The following is a 19,502-nucleotide window of genomic DNA, read 5'->3' on the forward strand; positions in this document are numbered from 1 at the left end:
ATGAAGTTATAGTTTCAATTGGTTAAGTGTTTCAAAAGCAAAAAACATTTTTTTTTTCTTCTTCCCACTGAGTAAGAAAAGCTATGAGTTCTGGGGAGGAAGCTGGTGGAGGGTAGCAGAGTGTAATGCTCCAAAATATGCCTTTTGGCATATGGCTTATTTTGAAGTGATGATTTTTTCGAAACTAACGACACAGGAGAAGCTCTGCAAGCAGAAGTAATCCTTTTGTAAGGGCAGTTTACACATATAAAGAGATTTTACACTGGATAGGGAGGCTGTACCAGGAAGAGCCCTATTATCAGACATTCCTTCTTCACCTGGCTTATGTTCCAGGTGGGGCAAATTTGAGCAAACATTTCCTCTTATCACTTTCCCATGAATTGCACTCTCCACCCCCCATCTATCCGCTACTATCCTTCTTTTTTTTTTTTTTTTAATGTATGTTTACCTTTTGTCTTTAGCCGAAGATAGTAAGGTGGGGGCTTGGGCTATTTCCAGGAGTGTTTCTTAGTTTTCCTGTGTATACATGAGGTATGCATTTTAAACTTGTATTTGTTTTTTTCCTCCGTAATTTACTTTGACAGAGCAAAAGTGAGAGTGTGGGGGAGGGGCAGAGAGGGAGGGAGAGAATCCCAGGCAGGCTCCATGCCCACCATGGAAGTTACCGCCGTGAGATCATGACGTGAGTCAAAATCAAGAGTCAGATACTTAACCGACAGAGCCACCCAGGCACCCTTCTCTTGATAATTTATTACAGAGCGTCTCAGCCAAGAAGCACTCAGAAGGAGAGAGGGAAAATTATTTTTCTTCCTCTACAATGGTTAGGAGTCTTTACTGGCTCAGGGTTATAAGGCACAACAGTCCGCTGGCTTGGGGTTCAGTGCTCCTGGGAGGGGTATAGGCCTTGGTTCCAACCATATCTACATCTATGCCTCTGCTGGTTTCTTCTTGTTCACGCTCCATCACATTTCTTCTCTGGGTCACCCATTCACTCATGTGCCTTAAAGATCTCAAGTAGCAGTTGGTAGTATCTTCAACAATAAATAGCCTTACCGGGGCACCTGGGTGGCTGAACTGGTAAAGCGTCTGACTTTAGCTCAGGTCATGATCTCATGGTGAGTTAGAGCCCCGCACTGGGCTCTGTGTTGACAGCTCAGAGCCTGGAGGCTGCTTCAGATTTGTGTCTCCCTCTCTCTCAGCCCCTCCCCTCCCCATGCTCTCTCTCAAAAACAAACATTGAAAAAAAATTAAAAACAAAAAACAATAGCCTTACCATGTGGGCCAAGGGAGAGAAAACATGCACTGCTTTCCTCGACGGTACTGGCATGATACAAAGGTAATATTAATAAAGACTCAAGCATAATGCTCAGTCTCGGAATAAGACAAACTCCCTTCAGAAATACTATGAAACGTTAGCTTTTGCCTCTAAACATTTTTCCTTAACTCTGGCTCCTTCTACACATTTCCACTAAAAATCTTTCCTGGAGCACAGAGGAGGAAGCTTAATCTACCTCCCACCGTCGCTGGATCCTGTTCCTCACGTACTGTAACTGCAGGGAAGATGAGGTTTCTTCACAAGATGGGCCCTACACAAGATGCATGTTTATTTGATTCCTTTTAGGTATGCAGGTCTGTGTTAAGGTTAACGCATTACAAAAATGTACACATCCACAAACTGTTAAGATAGCGAGCATTTTGACAGAGCATTTCCTCTTTTTTTTTTCTCATTAAACTTTTGTTTTAATGGGTCTCAAAATTCTGTGACAGATTTTTTGGTTAAGTTGTTTCCATTAAAAAGTACTGATTTTAAAAACTAATAACTCAAAACTGCCACACACACACACACACACACAGCAAATGGTCCACAAAACGTTCTCCTTTCCTTCTGAAGGTTTTATGGTGCATTGTTATCATTACCCAGTCTTTTACTATTAAACTTAAATGGCCAATTGGCACAACAGTTCTGAGACTGTTCTACCACTTATTAAGACTGGGGTGGCAGGGATTGGGGACAATAATCATTTAGCCTTCTGAGCTTTCTGGGCAGGCTTGGTGACCTTGCCAGCTCCAGCTGCCTTCTGTCCACTGCTTTGATGACACCCATAGCAACCATCTGTCTCACATCACGAACAGCATAACGGTCCAGAGGAGGAGAGTCAGAGACGTTCCCAACACACATGGGCTTGCCAGGAACCATATCAACGATGGTAGCATCACCAGATTTCAAGAACTTGGGACCACCTTCCAGCTTTTTTCCAGAATGATGATCAATCTTCTCATTCCGCTCAGTGAACTTACAGGCGATATGAGCTGTGTGACGGTCCAGCACAGGTATATAACCGGTACTGATTTGGCCCGGATGGTTCAGATTATCGCCTGAGCCGTGAAGCCAGCTGCTTCCATTGTGGGTCATTTTTTGCTATCACCAGCCACATGGACATCTTTGACAGATAGGTTCTTGACATTGAAGCCCATGTTGTCCCCAGGAAGAGCCTCACTCAGAGCTTCCTGGTACATTTCAACAGACTTTACTTTAGTTGTAACATTGACTGGAGCAAAAGTGACCACCATGCCTGGTTTAAGAACACCGGTCTCCACTCGACCCACAGGGACAGCACCAATGCCACCAATTTTGTAGACATCCTGGAAGGGCAGACTCGAGGGCTTGTCAGTTGGACGAGTTGGTGGCAGAATGCAACCCAGAGCTTCAAGCAGTGTGGTTCCACTGGCATTGCCATCTTTACGGGTGACTTTCCATCTCTTGAACCAGGGCGTGTTAGCACTTGTCTCCAGCATGTTGTCACCTTTCCAACCAGAAATTGGCACAAACGCCACTGTGTCGGGGTTGTAGCCAATTTGCTTACTGTAGGTGCTGACTTCCTTAACGATTTTCTCGTATCTCTTCTGGCTGTAGGGTGGCTCAGTGGAATCCAACAAGTTGTTTTACACGCAGTGTGTAAGCCACAAGGGCATGCTCACGGGTCTGCCCATTCTTGGAGATACCTGCTTCAAATTCGTCAACATCAGCAACGATCAGCTCAGCACAGTCGGCCTGGGATGGGCCTGTAATCGTATTTTTGATAAAGTCTCTGTGTCCTGGGGCATCAGTGGTAGTCACACAGGACTTGCTTTCCACAGGGAGATAGCAATTGATGATACCACGTTCACATTCGGCTTTCAGTTTATCTGAGACCCAGGCATACTTGAAGGAGCCCTTTCCCATCTCAGCAGACTCCTCAAATTTTTTTGGTAGTTCTTTTGTCGATCCCACTAGATTTGTAGATCAGATGACCAGTAGTGTAGACTTGCTCTCTTTGCTAAAAATATGTACAGCTGGACATAATCACTAAAGTGGCAGATTCTACTTTTGAAAATTTGAACTTTCTGGGGTGCCTGGATGGCTCAGTCAGTTAAATGTCTCTTAATTTTGGCTTGGGTCGTGATTGCATGGTCTGTGGGACTGAGCCCCACGTTGGGCTCTGCAGCGACAGCACACAGAGATTGCTTGGGATTCTCTCTCTCCTCTCTCTGCCCCCCTCTGATCTCTTTCAAAAGATTAAAAAAAAGTTTAAAAATTTGTAATTTCCAAATTCTATTGATCTCACACTAAACTTAAAGTTCATTTTTGTTAAATGAGCTTAAGTTACACTGAGAAATATTTTGTAATCCCTATGAAAAATAAAGCCTGTTGAATGATTAAACAGAATCCCAAGGGGCGCCTGGGTGGCGCAGTCGGTTAAGCGTCCGACTTCAGCCAGGTCACGATCTCACTGTCCGTGAGTTCGAGCCCCGCGTCGGGCTCTGGGCTGATGGCTCAGAGCCTGGAGCCTGTTTCCAATTCTGTGTCTCCCTCTCTCTCTGCCCCTCCCCCGTTCATGCTCTGTCTCTCTGTGTCCCAAAAATAAATAAACGTTGAAAAAAAAAAAATTTAAAAAAGAATCCCAAGTATCAGGGGGCTCCAGCCTGAGAGTCTGAATCACTACTGTCATGAAGATAGCTAGCTAACCTGTCCCCAGGAATCACTCTTTCTTTTATTAATAGTATCACCTTTCTCGTACCCCAGTTTAAAAAAAAAATTTTTTTTTTTTTAAGTTTTTTGAGAGAGAGAGAGAGAGAAGGGGAGGGGTAGAGAGAGAGAGAGAGGAAGAGAGAGAGAGAGAGAGAGAGAGAGAGAGAGAGAATCCCAAGCAGGCCCCACACTGTCAGTGCAGAGCCACATGCGGTGCTAGAACCCACGAACTGCGAGATTACGATCTGAGCCAAAACCAAGAGTCAGAAGCTTAAAGGACTGAGCCACCCAGGTGCCCCACCTCAGCTTTTAATAGAGAACAGGGCTGCCTGATTAAAAGATCTTATTTCCCAGGCTCTATTGAAGCTGGCTGTGGCTGCATGACTAAGTTTTGGTCAATCAGATGTGAGAAGTGACTCAAATTACTTAAAACAAAATGGCATGCTCTGGACTTCTTTCTCCCTTCAGTGATAAAGACAGAGCCAAGTGGCCAGCCTGGGTCTCTAAACAATCTTGTAAGCCCGCTCACTTACCTCTGAACTGATGAATCTGACAAAAACCAACTTCTCTCTTATTTCAGTACCGAATGAAAGGACGTGTAACCGACTGGGCGCCCCAGCCACAGGGTTTTGTAATCCCTCGGTTACAGCTGTTTAGTCTGCACCCTAACAAGTACAGCTGTCGACACGTTATTTCTTTTCCTGGTAAGCCCCACCAAGAACCTTCTACCCACAAAATGATTTCGTATTAGGACACCTAAAAAGTCCAATTCATGTAATTCAGTTAACATTTATTTTACATAAAACAATTTTCAAAGAATACATTTAAAAACCATCTAGATACTGATTTTATTGCATTACAAAAAATTGAGAGGCACAATTGAAGTATTCAAATAAACTGTGAGGGGCGGAGGTGGGGGCTTAAGCTCGCTATCCATGGTGCTCCTTAGTCACTGAAAGGCTCTGGGAACAAGAGCCTTTACCACAAGGCAGTAGTGCACTTCATTTAGTAGGAATAAATCACATAAAATATATAATTTTATACAGAAAGTGTTATTGTACTGTCACTTTCAATTACTTATAAAAACTTCATTTTGAATTGCACAAAAGTTCTTTAAAATTGGTAACTCCCAGAAGGCAGGGCTTAGAACAAAGTATCTGTGTAAATAATTCATTACAAATAATTACGTTTCCATTTCTCCAAAGGAAAAAAATCTATGAAGGATGACGTTATTCAAACGGGACATTTAAAATTATTTTTTCATAGGAAAATAGGTCTACAGATTTGTCTCTAAGTCAGCTAAACTTATTTTCTCCCTACTTTAAAACAAATCACAGATTGCCAAAGTTTTAAGTCAGAGTACCTATACCACAGCATAATGTGGAAGTGTTTCCATCAATTCATTTTTTGTATTATTCTACCATCGTATCAAATTATCAAAAAGGCACATGGGTACATTCTTCAGAACAGTTTTGGTCATTTAAGAAAAAAAAAAAACCCACACATTTGTAAGCAGTGATTTCAATCATGTTTAACAACAAAAATATTAAGCAGATTCATCTCAATTCAGGTGATACAGATTCCATGACACTTCTGTAGGCACTTCACTTTCCATAGAATTTCTTGTTCAGCAGGTAGATGAGAAGGTTTACATTCACTTTAACCTTATCAAACATTTTCATTACAGCTACGCCTTCATACTGCATCTGGAGTAAATCCTGAAAGTGAAAGGGACATCATTAAATCTCAAATTTAACCTTTTGCGTGCTTAAGAACATTCTTAAAAAAACATTCTAGAAGAATCTGTCGACAAAAATAGATTCAGTTGACCTAGTGACCTCTGTGGAGGTTCTTAAGTTTCAGTGTGCATCGGGATCATTTGGTTAAAAACACAAGCTAGTTAAAACACAGATTGTTGGGCCCCATGCACTGGAAGTTCTGACTTTGTAGCTCTGGGGTAAGGCCCAAGAATATGCATTTTAACAAGGTCCCATGTGATGATGGTATTGATGGTCTGAGTGCCATACTTTGAGAAGCACCTACCAAAATGAAAGAAAACAGATTTTTAGAATTGATGAGCACTGCATGCAAGAAAACCATCATCAAGTTAATATCAGATGTGTAATTGTAACTTTTAAAAATTATTTATTTTAGAGAGAGGGAGCATGCACGTGGAGGGGGAGAGAGAGAGAATCTGAAGCAGGCTCCATGCCCAGCGCAGAGCCCCATATGGGGCTTGATCTTAGGACCCTGAGATCATTACCTGAGCTGAAATCAAGAGTCAGATGCTTTACTGACTGAGTCACCCAGGCAGCCCCGTAATTATAATTTTAATTGAAACATTCAAAATACAGATAATCCAGCAGGATGGGGCATATCCTTTAGACAGTGGTGTTTCTTTTTACAGTGGTGTTGCTTTTTCTTTCTTTCTTTTTTTTTTTTTGAGACAGAGGGCACAAGTGAGTGAGGGGGAGAGAGAGGGGAGGGGAAGGGAGAGGGGTGGGGGCAAAGAGAAGGGGAGAGAGAGAATTGGGGCTCATCCGAAGAGGGAGTTGAGCTCACCTGATATGGGGCTCAACCTCATGAACCTTAAGATCATGACCTGAGCCAACTGAGCCACCCAGGTGCCGCAAGAACAGTGTGTTTTCTAAAGTGAAGTGAGCAAGGCTATCCCTTGGGGAGCAAAAAGAATATGAGAACTCCCATTTAGTATTTTCTCTCATTCTTTAAACACTTAAATTTTGTGTATATATTTTACAAAGTATATTTTGAGTCTAGTAGTAGGAACACGTATACTTTATTTAAAAACTTTTTTTTAATGTTTTTATTTATTTTCGGAGGAGAGAAAGACCGCATGAGGGCGGGAAGGGCAGAGAGAGGGGAGGACACAGAATCTAAAACAGGCTCCAGGCTCTGAGCTGTCAGCATGAACATGTATACTTTATAAATAAGTATGTAAAGTGGGGATAAATGCTCATGTTATTTACTGAAGTTGTGGACTACAATTTGGAGAGCAGTGTACAAAGCTAGTCTTTCCTGATCTAGACTACTTTGTGTTCCTGTACTGAGAACAAGCCCTTATTCTCACGTCGGTCTATCGTTCTATGTTTCACTGCCACCACATAATCAAAGGACATCAACTCTTGCTAGAATTAGTAACTGGGTCACACTAATCATATGCATGAGATTAAGGAGCAATGTCTCACAGTAACATAGAACAGGGGGGCTTCCCCAAATAGAAGATATCATTCTTGAACTGCCCTAGACTAATACCCGGACCTCGTTTTCTTGTTCCTAGCTCTGGAAACTTTTTTTTTTTTTAATGTTTTATTTATTTTGGTAGAGAAAGAGAGAGAGAGAGAGAGGCAGGCAGGGAGAGAGGGGGAGAGAATCCCAATCAGGCTCTGCACTATCAGCACAGAGCCTGATGTGGGGCTCAATCCCACATACCATGAGATCATGACCTGAGCTGATATCAAGAGTTGGATGCTCAACTGAATGAGCCACCTAGCGCCCCAGGAAACTTCTTGGTTCTTAATGATAATGCCTTGTATCTCTATTAAGCAAGGCCACCTGCACAAGTTGGAATCATCTTTGAGAGAACTTTAGCTGTTGCCAGCATCCCCCTCCACCTCCTCACATTCCTCCAACTGTACTCAAAGTGAGAGACACCTGTAGGTGTCTGCAGGGGAAGCAGCTGGACCCCTAAGGTGGGGAGCAATGATAATGATTGTACTTGTGGATGGAAGATCAGATTTGAGACTTAGCCCCGCCATTTGCTATCTTATGACCCTGCGACATCACACCACCTCTCTGAAGTTGTTTTGTTTGTGTAAATTGGGACAACACTGCTAATTTCACAAGGGTGCTATTGGACATAGGAGATCAAAGTCCACAAGCCATTTGTAGGGGCCCATGCTTTGTCAAGATCAACTGTAATCCTGTGCGAGGGGCAATGGAGCAGACTGATGAACAACTTGGACTCCAGCTGCCTCTTGTGTAATGAATTCCCTGAACCTCAGCTCTTCATCTGGGAAGGGAACGGCGTCAACCCCGTAGCCCTTGATAAACACTCCACATTATTTGTGGAAGCAGAGCATCTTAAGTCGCACCCACCTGTTAGGTATACTGCTGACAGCTGCAGGATACAATTATGACATAATATTTAGGAAGTGAGGAAGGAGGGGAGAAGAAGACCCAGAAACATAATGTTAGAAGGGATCTCCCTTAGTTCTCTTAGAAATTTCTGTCCTTTTGCCAGTTCTTGTCTCACACTAAAGACCTGGCCATCAGGTAATTCACCTGTTAATGTAATTGTCTGAAAGCCATAAATATAAACAGAAGTCTGACTTTATTAGCTGTTAGATGCTGGGCTGGCTACTGGGGCATTCAACCCGTACAGAGTGTAATGCTCTGCTCTCACCATCTTGAGACGCTCAATAATTCTGAATAAGGGGCTGTACCTTTTCATTCTGTACCAAGCCCCACAAATTATGTAGTTAGCCCTGGTGACATGTTCATGACTTTAAAAATCTGGGGTGTATGAGTTATCTGTATGCAGCGAAGGAGTAACATTTCACAATTCTGTGTACAGATGAATGGCATGAAGAGTTAATCCTACCGCATACTGAAACCTTAACAAAGGAGCAAATGAAGCTTGGTATTTGCACCAGTGTTCAAAGGAAGTGCCCTGGAATTCCTGAGGCCTCCCTGAACAGGTGTGTCCCTGTCACTTGGGATTCATCTGTCCAGTTGATGCTGATTGGTCTTGGGTCATTTCCTTCTTGACAAATACATGATACGTTTTTGCTACTTCTAAAGAAGAATGACTAACGAAGGCACATCCCTAGCAGCACTCTCTTTATTCTTCCCGTATTTATCTAAATGGTACATAAAGTAACTCAAGCTTTTCAGTTAAATTGTTAGATGGCTACATTTACTGGCGTTTAAAAATAAGGTAGAAAATAACGCTGTTTTACTTATGTATACTTTTCACAATTACTCATTATCTTTCGTTTTCTCTCTGGACTCTAACTCACTCCATTATCTCAATGGCCCTTATCATACTCCTTTAGTTTTTTGTTTTTTGTTTTTTTTTGTAAGTTACAAGCAATGCTAGAGGGGAAAGAAGGGCAATGGCATCTGCTCCTAGGAGGGGGAAATGATTTCAGGGTTCTCAGCCAGGGGCTCAGCAGGCAGGGAGGCTAGAACTTCTCCCTTGCAGTGGCTCATCAAGATGGTTTGTGTAGATACACACAGAATACCTGGGAAACATTTTACTAGTAGTTTGGGACCCACATAAATAGGTGTTATTTCCACTGAAAATCTCTCATGTGAAAAAGAAAAACTCAATGACATCTTTTAATTGATCCTATGCTGAGGATCAATTTGGCAGAAGATGATCTTAAGCCTTGGATTGTGTTCTCCTTTCACTTTTTTTTGGTCATTGTTGTTTTTGCTCCTTTTGTTTTTGGACATAGAAACTGGATGTCTCAGCTTCTGTTCAAGTCTATTTGGCTTAAATATGGTCCTCATGAGAAAACAGCAATAATTCCGACTGTAGACGCCATTTTTCTACTTGTAGATAACTATTTTGCATGTCTTATGTGCCTAAGCATTTAACAGATTTCATAAACTAATGTAGAAATGATTCTAAGCAGGAGAAAGAAGCAGAATGAGGTCAGTAAAATTCCAATCCTGGGGATATATAGTCTTACAAAGAAATCCAAGTTCCTAATGAAAGAAAACTTTTGGGGCATCTGGGTGGCTTAGTTCAGTTAAGCATCTGACTTTGGCTCAGGTCATGATCTTCTAGTTCATGAGTTCGAGCCCCACATTGGGCTCTCTGCTGTCAGTTCAGACAGAGCCCACTTCGGTTCCTCTGTCCCCCTCTCTCTGTCCCTCCCCTGCTCACAAACCGCCCCCTCTCAAAAAATAAAATGAAATAAATAAAAAATAAAGAAAAACATTAAAAAACTAAAAATAAAATAAGAAAACTTTCTCGCCTTAATAGCTTTGAATACTTTTATGCTATTTTTTTCCCTCTAAGCATCAAAATGGAAACATGACTTAGAAAAGCTGACTGCTATGGTTTGCCATCTAAAAGCGTTTTAAGTTCTAATACTTTGAAAGATCAGAGCTTTCCAAAAATCATCAAAGCTTAAAAGGCCAATATTGGCAAATAAGGCTTGCAGTGGTCATCTGTTACGCCCCCGTGTTGTCATGAAGAGGGCAAGTCAGGGGAAGCACACCGCACATTATAAAACTCACCCCCACTTTGCAGAAATCCCAGCTTACCTGAATATTGAGCTGTACCTTCTCCATCTCAACGCCAAGGAATTTTGATCTGACATCAAAGATGCCCACATCTTCAGTAGATATGATATCAAATGTAACATTTTTAAACCTAGTGAAGAAAGGGACATTCACATGAGGAATTGCAATTCTATGTGTAAAGCTGAAACTAGTTAACGGAATCCTACATTACCATGCTTAGTGAAAGGTCTGCCCGAAAGTCCTAAGGAAGCCTCCCCAACCTCCCATCATTCCCCTTCCCCACTCTGCTCATTAAAACTAGGTTTGATAACTCTTGTTGAGATTGTTGCCTAGAGCACCCAAGTAGATGCTTTATTACTGAAGAAATGCTATTAAATAGGGTCCTTGTTCTTAAAGAGCTTAAAATACAGTTGGAAAAATGGGGTTCGCAGATCCTGAGAATTAAATAGTGACTTAGACTGCTGAGACGCCAGTTGAATGTTTTAGATGGTTACTTTTATAGAAACTACAAAGACGAAGAAGCATTTTCTCTGAGTCAGTATGGTTGAGAGAAAAGGTTTGCTGCGATAAACGGAACAGAAGCCAGGCCTGGAGAGAGGGCAGGAGTTAGAGAGGAGCGCACATGGTGAATGTGGCTCCCTGCAACAGTGATGGGCCACAAGGCTCACAGTTCCTTTAAAAGAGAGAAGCCTCTGGCACCCAGTGCGGGCTGCGGAGGAGGGTTTCCATTTTCTCCTCTACATCAAACACGCACACCAGCAGCACACTGCGAGAGTGGCTCTGACCCGGGTGTTGGCACACATAGTCTGTGGCTCTGAAGTGAGAAAGATACTATTGTAAATAACTCTATCAAGACAAAAAGACAGCTTTTCATTCTCAACGCTATGACTCAGTTTTTCCCGAGAGAAGGGGGAGGCTGGCAAACCCAAATGTACTGGACCAGCCATGGGAAACACGACCTGCTCAGCACTTCATACAACCCCCGGCACTGATGCTCGGGGTCTGATGGGCAGACTAGAGATTACAATACACGTACGTCCCCGCCCTGTCATCTGTAATCAAGGGTAAGCCTTGATAGACCAAATGAAGCTCTCTTCAAAGGCCACAGGAAACCAAAAAGAAGTGAGTCAGATTTTACGGGAGTGATTAGAGGGCATGTGTAATTCTGTGCAGATTCCAGGCCACACTCACTGGTTTGTCTGAAGGTCGTCTATCCCCAGCAGGACCCCCTTCTCATGCAGCTTTGCAGCCGTGTACCTCACTGGCTTGGCTCTCTTCGCCCCTTTCGGTTCTCCTTTTCCATCTAGCTTAATTGACCTTCGAGAATTTCTGAAACAATAAGAATAAACCACCTGTTGTCATGACGGCAAACTCAGAGGTTGCGGTGGTGCCCACCACTGTTCACGCTTGGCCCCCACCACCCTGAGTATGGAACTTTATTTTGTGAAAGTAGGTGGTGATTCTCCCTCGCCATAAAACCTCGCTGCTGAAATGTAAGAGAAGGCTATTTACAAAGCGACCGACAGACTAGTACTTACTCTGTTTCCTCAGGCATATTGAACTAAGTGGCGATAGTAAGTCATGTCACAAGCAGCTTTGGTTCCGTAATATGAACTGCATACTCCTAAGTAAAGGTATTACTAGGACTGTTTTAGTTGATTGAATAAATACTGTGTGGCCAGCCATGCTCTAAGCGCTTTTTGAATACTGCCTCACCTTTGTAAAATCAACATTTCCACAGTGCTTGGAAATCAATTAATTCCTTTCTTATGATTTCATTTAGCTCTCATAGTAACACTTGTGAGGCTGGTACTCCTCTTGCCACCTTAAAGATGAGAAAACTTAAGTTCCAGAGTTCACTGGGCTCGGTCATAGATCACACAACGAAAGAAAGAATTAGAACGCAAATCTAGCTAGCCTAATTAGCGGCAAAGGTTGTAAAATGCTTTCAAGTGGTTGCAAGTAAAAAAAAACAAACAAAAAAACCCCAGCCCTCTAACAACCTTATTTCTACTGGGTATTATTAGCTGGATCAACTTCTTTCTCCAGGAATACAGTAATTTACAGGCTTCAAGGCAATGAATTAAAATTCAGAACTAGTGGGGCCCAAATAAGGGAGGTTTAAATTTGGTTATTTCCCTTCATCAACTCTTCTGTGATTAATGCAATTGATTATTCCATACAGCACCATTTCTTACTGCATGAAAACATTATGCTACACATTTAAATGGGTAATTAAAATTTGATTAGTATCAGCCTTAGTCTAGTAAGTAGGAAGGACACCAATGAGCAAAGAATACTCATTAAAAGTGGCCCTGCTGTGTATAAAAAAATCTGTAATATGTATGCTAATGGGTAATGGGGAACTGCCAAATTTTGTCTTTCATGTCAATAATAATTAAAAAAAAATTTTAAACGTTTGTTTTTGAGAAAGCGAGACAAACAGACTCTGAGCAGGGGAGAGGTGTGTCTAGAAGGAGACATGGAATCCGAAGCAGGCTCCAGGCTCTGAGCTGTCAGCACAGAGCCCGACGTGGGGCTCAAATCCACGAACCGTGACATTATGACCTGAGCCGAAGTTATATGCTTAACTGACAGAGCCATCCAGGTTCCCCATCAATGATAATGTTTTAAAAGCACTAAGTAATTTAAAATCATTAGGCCATATTCTGCTAGTAGCAAATACCTGGGGTTACCTAACATTGTTTATTGTAAATATTCAAAAAGTAAGAGTAGCTTCAATTTTTTTTTTTTTTTTTTAATCATAGTGTTTGGCCTCTTTGAGTAAAAGAGACCAAAGGGAAAATGAGAGTGCTTCCCCAAGCATTAAAGCTACTTCCTTAGGGGGCGTCTGGGTGGCTCAGTCAGTTAAGCATCCAACTTCGGCTCAGGTCATGATCTCATAGTTCGTGAGTTCAAGCCCCGTGTCGGGCTCTGTGCTGACAGCTCTGAGCCTAGAGCCTGCTTCACATTCTGTGTCTCTCTCTGCCCCTTCCCTGCTCATGCTGTGTCTCTCTCTGTCTCAAAAGTAAATAAACATTTAAAAAAAAATAAATAAAGCTACTTGCTTAGAATACAACAGGTCGAGCTACATGAATTTCAATACTGATGGGCAATTAAAAAGTATCTAAATGCACTCCTGACTTCTTAGATCCCAGTAGCAAATCACAAAATCCAGATTCTAGTTTTTTGGTTATAAAAGAAAGCAAAGGGTTTGCTTCCAAACCCCATCATCCAAGTGGGTAAAATAATTGACACCCATATAAATCATGACATTACAAATGGATATATGATTTTTAACTTACCGTCTTTTTAAGTTGTCCAAGCAAGTCTTTATGTAGGTGTCATAATAATTAATTTGCTCTTCATAAAATGCCGCCTTCTCATTAAGTGCATTCAGGGTCTGCTGAAGTTTTGCCAATTCAGCTTTTCGAAGCTTACGATGTATTCTTTGATTTCGAATGTCCTAAAAAACAAGTAAAGGCTATGATATGACATTTAAGAAGTTTAATTTATGACACTGCCAATTTGGGACAAGAAGAATGTGGACTATGAAGTCACTGTTTGTGACTGTTAACCTGTAACTTCCCTTAGTCACCTTAATCTTTATATATATATTTATATATATTTATATAAATATATATATATTTATATATATTTATATAATTTATAATTTTATAATATATATTTTATAATATATTCTTATAATTTATACGTATAAATATATATTTACATAAATATATATATATAGTTGTGTGTATGTGTGTATACATATATGTTTAAGTTTAACTTAAGCAATGTCTGCACCCAACCTGGGGCTTGAACTCACGACCCCAAGATCAAGAGCTCCATACTCTACCAACTGAACCAGCCAGGTACCCCATAATCTCTGCAAACTAAGGTGCTGCCCCCTTCCTTGCTTACTTCAGACTGGCAAAGGTCACTAATTCATGTTAACAGAGATGCTAAAATTTATTTTTGTTTTGATGGAAAAGAAGAGAAGCATTTTTAGAATGACCATAAAATGAAATAGTGTTCTAAAAGGGGCATAAGGAAGACTTCAGTAGGAGATAGCAATTTCTTCAAAATGTTTTCAACATTCCACTTTGAAGAATACTTTACCTGAAAAGGTTTACATGCAATTACTGCATTCATTTTAGAAATAAAAACAAAACAAAACAAAACAAAAAAACAATGCACTTTTTAATCTGGGAAATAGTTCTTTTTTTTTCTTTTCTTTTTTTTAATCTGGGAACTATTTCTGACGGCTTGCAAAAACAACTGAGCTCTCAAGGCTGACTGGAAAGATTTAACTTTGGTGACTACTGCTTGGATTTAAATACAGTTCCTAGAACATCACGTCGTTTAAGTTACTCACAAATTACAAGGGCTATGCTATGTTTAAACTTATAGACATAAGATTTATTTGTAATTCTAAATGGTAAATCATGAAAATCATAAAAATGATGTTTGTTTAATATTATTTTCCCTATGTGGACAAATTAAAAAACATTCCCCTAGGAATCCAGACAGACATACACATGTATGTGTAAAAACTGTCCATTAAACAGGATCTTTTGGAGGATACCTTCATGACAGCTTTTTTTAAAAGGCAAAAACATTAATTTTTCTACTACATATTCGCAAAGACAGATATTTTCCACCCCAGGGCTATAGAAAGAAATGTGACTTCCCTTGAGTCACAGTCACTTAGGCTAGGAGGAATAAGCCTATTGCCAAAAGTGACCATGACTTTCCACGGAAAAAAGAAATGGAGGTGATTTTCCACCAAGAAATGAAGACAATTTACTTTTTTTTTTCTGATCACTTAACTGCTGTGAACCTCCAGACCCATTTTTAATTTGCATGTTTGGATGCAAAGAATGAAATGTTCTTTGACCCAAATATGTATTTCCTTATCCTTGGCAAACAGATCTCAGCCATTTCCTGTGATGTTTCCTCACACTAATTTGAGATCCTTTTCTCAGGAAGTTTCCCAACTGTTAAAATACGGGATGAAAAAACAGAAAGCAACATCTAAGTCTCAACTGCATTTAGGGTCAATTGTTCAGAGGCAAATTCTCAGGGACAAAGAGTTATCATCTCAATGCCAGGTCCTAAGAGCAATTGGGCTATATGACAACTCAAGAGAGAACTCTCATAGAAGTGTCATTTAAAAAAAATTTTTTTAAATGTTTTGTTTATTTTCGAGACAGAGAGAGACAGAGCATAAACCAGGAAGGGGCAGAGAGAGAGGGAGACACAGAATCCAAAGCAGGCTCCAGGCTCTGAGCTGTCAGCACAGAGCCCGATGCGGGGCTCGAACTCACGAACCGTGCGATCATAACCTGAGCCAAAGTCGGACACTTAACCAACTGAGCCATCCAGGCGCCCCAGAAGTGTCATTTTTAAAACTAGTAGGTATTGGGAAAAACAAAACCAAAAAACTAGTAGGTATTGGAGTGCCTGACTGGCTCAGTCAGTGGGGCATGTGACCCTTGACCTTGGTGTTGTAGGTTTGAGTCCCATGTTAAGTATAGAGATTACTAAAAAAATCTTTAAAAAACCCCACAAAACTAGTAGGTATTGTTTTAAAAGTATAGATGAAACTTGTCTATTCCATTTCCTGAACATTTATTTCTAGTGTGTCAAATGTCCTAATGACTTGGAAAAGTTGTGACTTTTCTCTATTAAAAGTCATCAATGGGGGCACCTGGGTGGCTTAGTTGGTTAAGTATCCGACTTTGGCTCAGGTCACGATCTCATGGTTTGTGAGTTCGAACCCCACATCAGACTCTGCTTTCAGCACAGAGCCTGCTTCAGACCCTCTGTCAACCTCTCTCTCTGCCCCTTCCCCACTTGTTCTCTCAAAATAAATAAACTTTGAAAAAAAATGTCATCAATGGGTGTGGAACCCTTAAAAATCTGTAATATTGGGGCCTGTGGGTGGCTCAGTTGATTAAGTGTCTGGCTCCTGATTTCAGCTCAGGTCATGATCTCATGGTCGTGGGATTAAGCCCTACATGTGGCTCTGTGCTGAGTGTGGAGCCTACTTGGGATTCTCTCTCTCCCTGTCTCTGCCTCTCCCCCAGTTGCATGCTCTCTCTCTCTCTCAAAATAAATAAATAAATGTTAAAAAAAATAAAGCAAATGATCCTTTAAAAAAGCCAAATAAAAATCTGTAATATTGACCATGGCATTACAACTATGAATTACAACTATGTCACCTCATAGACTGCCCAGCATATGACCAACGATTAGCCAGTGTTGGTCTGCTAAGTGTAGAAGGAAAAATACTATTTTCAAAAACCTTGGCAATCTCATTGAGAATGTCTTGGTACTTATTTTTGGATGACACATGTCTGGTTTGTTCCAAAGTCCGAAGATTTCTCTGGATTTTCCTCTTCTTCTGCTGCAGGGGTAGCTGTGCATCTTCAATCATAGACTGGCTATGCTTCATTTCTTCTGGGGCCTGGGAATCTATAATCGCACGGCTCTCCATGTCTCTGGCATGATCTGCTTCCTGAAAAGGGAATATCAAGATGTTGACTTTTCTCTGATTCCCCCATCTCACAAACTCATAAGCTGTGTAAGGCAAGTTAATGTCAAAATAAAAGAAGTCCTCAGGTCAGAGTTCAATGGCCAGAATCAGCACGTGCTCATGGATTTTGAAGTAGGTCTTTGGAAGAGATTATTTCATCTTTTTGAGCAATATAGCAGTGGTGGCAGGCCTATTGTGAGCAAAATTCTCAATGGCTCCTTTAGTGCAACCATGACAGATCACCTTAGTAACAAACATACTCCAGTGGGGAACTGATGTCTTATAATTCCCTGAATGGAAGGATTTCCATCTGCTAGAGACTTCAGTTGAGGAAACTAAGACTGCATTATTCATGAAAACACAGCTAACACCCTGAACATCCAGAACCTGACTGAACTCTCACACCTCAGCCATATTTATGGAGATCTGTAAGCCAGGAAGGCAGAGACCTTTGTTCTAATGAGGGAATAATTCTCAAACTACCAACTCTGAAAAACCTGCAGGGTTTTCTGGAACCAAAATGGAATAAGAATATTCGAGCTCATACTAATTTCCCAAATAAATGAAGAGTAAATGAATGAATAGAATTTGGACAGGTTGTTAAAAAAAAAAAAAGTTTTCTAAGGAGACTGGTGATCTTCCCATTTCATTAGATGATTGACACAATAAATGAAGTCTAAGGATACAAGTATTATCAGATGACAGATCAGTATCACCTACACAGGAATAGTTAACCAGGCCAGCAGTAAATAACAATAGCAACTGTAGCACCTAATATGTTGCTGAACATCTAATATGAGCCAGGTATTCTACCCACTTAACATGTTTTAACTCATTTTTTACTGCTGTGAATTAAGTACTATTATTACTCTCATTTTATAGCTGAGAAAACTGAGGCTCAGAAAAACTTCTAAGTGCCCAGAATTACATAGCTAGGAGATGCAGCATTCTTAGTGACATTTGGGGAAAAATTAAATATTCAAAGGGACTAAAATTCTCTTACTAAATTAAAATATTCCACTCACAATATTCCACTCACATTGTTTAAAAATATTCATACATTAACCAACATCAGATCACTTGTAGTTTTATTTTATATATTTTTAAAATTAAAAATTGACAGTCATTTCTTAGAGGCAACCACTTTAATTAAAAATGATGCAGGGGGCACCTGGGTGCCTCCTTAAGCATCCGACTCTTGATCTTGGCTCAGGTCAAGATCTCATCGTTCGTGAGTTCAAACCCCGCACTGGGCTCACTGCTGTCAGTGCAGAGCCTGCTTTGGATCCTCTGTGCCCTGCTCTCTCTGCCCCTCCCCCATGTGAGTGGGCTTTCTCTCTCTCTCTCTGTCTCTCTCTCTCAAATAAACAAACATTAAAAAAAAGTAAACTCTTTAAAAAAAAAAGAATGACTCAGGAAAATTATGGGTAGCTCTGCCAGGAAGTACCTAATTAGATAATTTTGTTAACTTTTTCCAGGGAGTGACAATTATTGACAACTAAAGCAGTAACAGTGAATTAATTTCATTAAAAATGAGTGAAATAGGGCACCTGGATGGCTCAGTCGGTTAAGCGGCCGACTTCGGCTCAGGTCATGATCTCATGGTCCGTGAGTTTGAGCCCCTCGTCGGGCTCTGTGCTGACAGCTCAGAGCCTGGAGCCTGTTTCAGATTCTGTGTCTCCCTCTCTCTGACCCTCCCCGTTTATGCTCTGTCTCTGTCTCAAAAATAAATAAACGTTAAAAAAAAAATTAAAAAAAAATGAGTGAAATAAACAATGATGTATTTTCTTTTTTTTTTTTTTAATTTTTTTTTTCAACGTTTATTTTTATTTTTGGGACAGAGAGAGACAGAGCATGAACGGGGGAGGGGCAGAGAGAGAGGGAGACACAGAATCGGAAACAGGCTCCAGGCTCTGAGCCATCAGCCCAGAGCCCGACGCGGGGCTCAAACACACGGACCGCGAGATCGTGACCTGGCTGAAGTCGGACGCTTAACCGACTGCGCCAGCCAGGCGCCCCAACAATGATGTATTTTCACAGATGTTGATAAAGATTTTAACGCAAGATTGTTATGAATCTTTAGTTGCTTACACCAGGGTAATAGTGCTCTGACCTGACAGACTGAACACATTTGCTCCTGAAGCATTTAGAAAACAGTTTTCACGTGTGAGACACTGGTTTGTTTCAAGTTAGCCAACGTGTAAAACATGAGAGGTATTTTCCTATATCCTATTGACCAGAACTATCTCTTAACAACTTACCTGCCCACCCACTGAGTGATGAAGTTTACGATGAGCATTCAGAAGCTTTGAGCCAGAACTACCTTCACAGTCTAGGACAAAATTACATCCAGCATAAATTTGGTGCTGCATTTTCTATTTCATTCCCTTGGATAGGGATTTCATATATATGACTCAACTCAGCTGGCTAGAGTAAGAGATAAAATTCCTTACTTTCAAACCATGTCATGTATAGTGTTTTCATGACAACAGTAAACTCTGGACATGAAGATCAGTCAAGTCAACTTCCACACATGGTACTTATTATTTTACATTCAAAGACCAATTACTTAACCTCTTTTGTAGTTGCTGGTGTCTCCAAGATTTCTGTCAATGTGTTCCCTGGTTGGTTCCGGATGACATCAATGATCAGCTTTTTGGTCCTTACAAAATTGAG

At 40.8% G+C, this 19,502-nt stretch overlaps 1 protein-coding gene and 1 pseudogene across 3 annotated transcripts in view; both read right to left on the reverse strand.

Moving 5' to 3' along the window:
- Positions 1-1,713: 1,713 nt before the first annotated feature.
- Positions 1,714-4,946, reverse strand: LOC112860578 (elongation factor 1-alpha 1 pseudogene; annotated as a pseudogene).
- IQGAP2 (IQ motif containing GTPase activating protein 2) overlaps positions 4,779-19,502 on the reverse strand; it is a 295,320-nt gene continuing 280,596 nt past the window's right edge. For all 3 annotated transcript variants that reach the window (XM_025923857.2, XM_086698507.1, XM_086698516.1), the window contains 6 exons: positions 19,401-19,488; positions 16,596-16,808; positions 13,591-13,751; positions 11,477-11,614; positions 10,307-10,415; positions 4,779-5,727 (listed from right to left, as the gene is read on the reverse strand). In XM_025923857.2, the coding sequence (XP_025779642.2) occupies positions 5,614-5,727; positions 10,307-10,415; positions 11,477-11,614; positions 13,591-13,751; positions 16,596-16,808; positions 19,401-19,488 (823 nt within the window). In that variant the 3' untranslated portion in view covers positions 4,779-5,613. The remainder of the gene's footprint in view (positions 5,728-10,306; positions 10,416-11,476; positions 11,615-13,590; positions 13,752-16,595; positions 16,809-19,400; positions 19,489-19,502) is intronic.

The sequence above is a fragment of the Puma concolor genome, chromosome A1 (assembly GCF_028749965.1).
Source record: "Puma concolor isolate L17-30 chromosome A1, mPumCon1.1.hap2, whole genome shotgun sequence".
In the NCBI taxonomy this organism is placed as follows: Eukaryota; Metazoa; Chordata; class Mammalia; order Carnivora; family Felidae; genus Puma; species Puma concolor.